At 42.9% G+C, this 4,340-nt stretch overlaps 1 protein-coding gene across 1 annotated transcript; it reads right to left on the bottom strand.

The window, feature by feature from the left end:
• Positions 1 to 144: 144 nt before the first annotated feature.
• LOC126387583 (protein MTSS 1-like) lies at positions 145 to 3,427 on the bottom strand (the record flags this gene model as incomplete). Its single annotated transcript, XM_050040110.1, has 3 exons — positions 3,323 to 3,427; positions 2,744 to 3,001; positions 145 to 312 (listed from the first exon to the last, which is right to left on the bottom strand). Coding segments are annotated over exons 1-3 (531 nt in total), but the record flags the coding sequence as incomplete, so codon positions are not given.
• Positions 3,428 to 4,340: the final 913 nt, after the last annotated feature.

The raw sequence follows: 4,340 nt of genomic DNA, 5'->3' as shown, positions 1-4,340 counted from the left end.
TGCTCATTTAGATGTGTTTTGAATCTCTGTCCATCAGAGCTGGCCCATTACCAAAATTCTGTCGTATCAAAAAGCTGCCAGAAAGTCATGTGACATTTATATGACAAAATACAAAATAAAAATGTTTTTCGAACACCATCTGACCTTGGATGATGTCACAGAGTGGCGTCCTTTAACCCCCTGTGGTTCCTCTCCTGATGTGGTGATGTCAGTGCCCTGGTGGCTGCTGGGATCTGTAGTCTCTCTCCTGTCTTTGCTCTTCTTCAGGGTGTTGACCATTGACTGGTCATAAGGGCCTGGTTTGGCCCAGTCCTACAGATAGATATGATGCGAGACAATGCAGCATTACACTCTGCTGCTTTTCTCCGTCACATGTCTCTTGAAACTGAGTCACGTTTGGGTTTTTTGACTGTTGGTCATGTTTGTGTTTGGTAACTGAATGGAGTGTGTCCTTCACGTTAAAGCCTGTGGAAACACAGCTTGAAATAGTAAAAATGCATATATTATATCAAAGTCGAGTGTCTCATTAATCATCCACAAAAGTCTGAGTGAAAATAACCATTAATAACTATTAGAAAACCTGGTTTAAAAACAGCTCATTTTGCTGTTTAGACCTCTTGCCAGGACAGAGTGGGCGTGGCAGATAACACTCTGATTGACAGCTCCCTCGTTTTGATTGACATCTCCCTGGCTCAGCAATGGCTGCCACAAATTTAATCCAGCCGTACATGTTTGAGCCCTCTGATGATTCAGAGGACGAAGCAGAAGCTGAAAATGATTCCTTTCAGGTGGTCACTGAATGGTAAGTTTCAAAATGTTTCGTGATTCATATTAATGTTACTTAGTAGAATAGTTAGCATAACTTTTACATGCAATGTTACGGCCGGGCTCCACCGGCTGCAAACGTACAGCGTAGCGTTGCGGCGTATTCATTTGGGCTCCACTGACTGCGTATGGAGGCGACACGTAGAGAAGCCAGCGGGGTTGTTTACCGTTTGCTGAGCCGAGAGGCTGCATGTGGGCTGCATGAAATGTTAAAGCATTTTCCACCTAAGTTATTACATATATTTGAGTTATCTACAAGTTTACTGTACTGTTTGTCATCTACTCGCTTTCAAATGTCCGCCACGGACACAGTGTCACGGATAAACAATAGAAGAGCCTCGTAAAATAGAGAGTTGTCGCGCCGCTCCCGTTGCCGGTGGAGCCGCTGTAATTGATTAACAGGGGGGCAAGCTGCTACGGGACTCGCGCTGCAGACGTGCCCGGTTGAGCCCGGCCATTAGCTGAGATGAATGACAACGGGAGGCTAGCGCTTTGCCTTTCTTCATTGAGATACGTTTTCATTGAAAACATAAATCTGCTCCGTTTTTCTGATAATAGCCTTTTTCATTCAAACACACCCAGTCTTAATAGATTAAATATGTCCTTACTCTGACACACACACCGACCCTCAAAGCGGGAGAGACCGGTGCCGGCCGGCCGTCTCTCTGGCGTTGTGTAGAAGTATTGGCCCGCCTCGAATAATGTTCCCCTCCGGCTAAAATTGTGTTGTTTCCCGCAGCATCACCTCCGCGACTGGGGATATGTTTATGCGTAGCAAAGCTAACTGCTTGGGGTTGGGGTTAGGGGTGAGGAAGGGTGCACATGACGTCCCCTCCCCGCGAGCCGACACCGGCACCGGCACCGGCCCGGGGTGCAAGCCCGGCCGCTCACAAGCCGCCTCTTCCTGCAGCTCCACGAGCTGCAAAGGCTCGGATTGTCCGGGCTCTGGAGCCGGTCAACCTGATTCAAGTGCTGCTGGGAGCTCGCTGGAGGCAGAGCCTCCGCTGGGTCGCAGCCGAGCAGTTCAGCCAGTTTACGCCAGGGCCACACCGCCCGCGGAAGCGCCGCGAATAGCCTCGAAGCGCCGAGAAGTGAAGGCAGTTTCCTTTCGGCGCCCATGTTAACCGACTGTGTNGCCAAATCAAACCCAATTTCAAGAATGTACAAAAACTTAAAAGACAGATATTTCGAATTTGGATGGAAACTGATTTCTAATTGTTTTACATGTTTAATATTATGTACATAAGACCCTAAATTACATAGTTAGAAGGCTATTGTGGATTTGGGTTTCCAGAGGCTTTAACATTGTGTAGACTAAATGATAAACACTACAAATAACGGATTAAGATTAGATTAAGAAACAACAGTAAAATTAAGGTTGTGGATTTAGCATTGTGGAGATGCAACATTTTCAACAAACATTCATTATTGATTGTTTTGCCAATAATTAGATTAGATTAGTTTTTTTAAAATATTTATCTTATGACAATATGAACAAACACGAGTAGGCACACTTATATATTTGGAATTTTTTGCAAAAAAACAATTGAATTAGATTTGTAGGCAAAATCTGACATCAAAATTATAAAAATAAATTATGAAATTACAGCAAAATTAGGCTCAGTGTTATTACAGTTCAGAGCAAGGCTTTGTGTAAACTGTCAGTGTGTTTAAAGGTCTGCTTGTAAATCATGCAGCTGACAGATTCATGAGGGAATAAGACAAAACAGAACAGACTGATGAAAGTTATCTTTGTAGTGTTTGCTTTCAAAGAAAGAAAACAGAATTTAAAAGATAAAAGAAGTAATATGAAAGGACATAAACAAAGCAAAATCAAAAAACAGAGGGGAAAAAGGGGGAAGATTAAAGGAGGATAAAAATTGGTGAAGGAGGACATCGGGGAGGATGAGGGTCAAACCTTCCAGGACGGGACTCTGGATGACGGGATCATTGCGAGCCCTGGGGGACTGAGAGGCAGGAACTCTCCTGACTGGCCACAGCCAGAGCGACACCATGACCATGTGGGAGACACGGACGAACAGGAGGGCAAGGAGATAGGAGAGGTGGTGGTGGAGGAGGAGTAGGTGAAGTATGGAGGTTGGAGGTGGGTGTCCTGGGCCTGCAGTACCACTCCGTGCAGACAGAGGGCAGCGTGATGGTCAAAACCATTTGACAACTGAAGGTGAGTGGATGAAGAAGAAGCAGAAAAACAAAAAAACAAAGATGACAAATGACTGTTGAGGATGTGAAAAAAACATAATGCACAGGAGTGGAGGTGGAGGTGCTATACGTAGCAGGAGCAATCAACACTATTCTGAAAATGAAAAATTGATGCTCTAAACTCCATGCACTTCATAGCACAAAATAACAACAGACCAGAGTGTGACACTGGCTTGACTGATCCTCAAACCTTACAGACGTGTGTGTGTGTGTGTGTGTGTGTGTGTGTGTGTGTGTGTGTGTGTGTGTGTGTGTGTTTTCATGTGTAGATCTTCACCTCTTGTAGCCCAGAGTGGGGCTCGTTGTGTGAGGGTGAGGAAGAGGAGGAGGAAGAAGAAGGCTCCTCAGATAAAGGAGAGACACACGACTGCAGCACAGCCATGCAAAGCACACACACAGAGGGGCAGCCAAATAAACCAACAGAGAGATAAACAGACAGAAAAAGGAAGGCAGAAGCATGAAACAAGTTATTAATAAAAACAGCACGTCAGTGTTAATATCAGTTCAGCACAATGTTGGCCAAGCAAAAGAATTAAAACAACATAAACAGCTGCTGCAGCACAAAGAAGTGGTAAATGAAGCAGAGGCAGGTTCAGGAGGGGGAGTGAGAAGCTGAGGACTGTGATAAGTGCACAGAATATACATCATAGACAGGGGGTTTGTTTAGGCTTAGGTTAAGATTGAAGTTAGGCGTGGGATGGATGTCAAAGGTTATGGTATGGTATCACCTGAAAAGTCCTGAACTTACTGACAACATGCTGGACTTCTTTAATCCAGCTTTAAAGTCATGAGCCTGAAATTTTAAAATTAAGCCTAAAACTCCTACAAACAATGAGATGTCCTTGACTATTGTTTTGGGTTATGTACGTGCCAAAAATTCCCAATATGTATTTTGGTCTGAGGTCTTGGTAATGGAATAGTATAGTCCTACTTATTTCCTGACATTTCTTATGACTTTATCATTTTTTCATGACATACCATACTATGACGTTTTTAATGAAATTTTACTGACCCACTATGCTATGACATGTTTTAATGACATCTTTATGACATACTAATATATGACTTTTGATTAAAAAAATTATGGCTGTACTAGACTATGACTATTTCAATGAAATTTTAATGACATACCATACTATGTCATTCTTTTGGAATTTTTTCAACATACTATACTATGACATCTTTTAGTGACATTTTTTAACATACTGTACTACAGTATGATATTTTTTGATGACATTTTTATGGCATAGTACTCTATGACGTAATTTAATGACGTTTTTCGACACACTATACTT

The sequence above is a fragment of the Epinephelus moara genome, unplaced genomic scaffold (assembly GCF_006386435.1).
Source record: "Epinephelus moara isolate mb unplaced genomic scaffold, YSFRI_EMoa_1.0 scaffold977, whole genome shotgun sequence".
Lineage (NCBI taxonomy): Eukaryota > Metazoa > Chordata > Actinopteri > Perciformes > Serranidae > Epinephelus > Epinephelus moara.
This window is presented reverse-complemented; position numbering and strand designations above follow the sequence as displayed.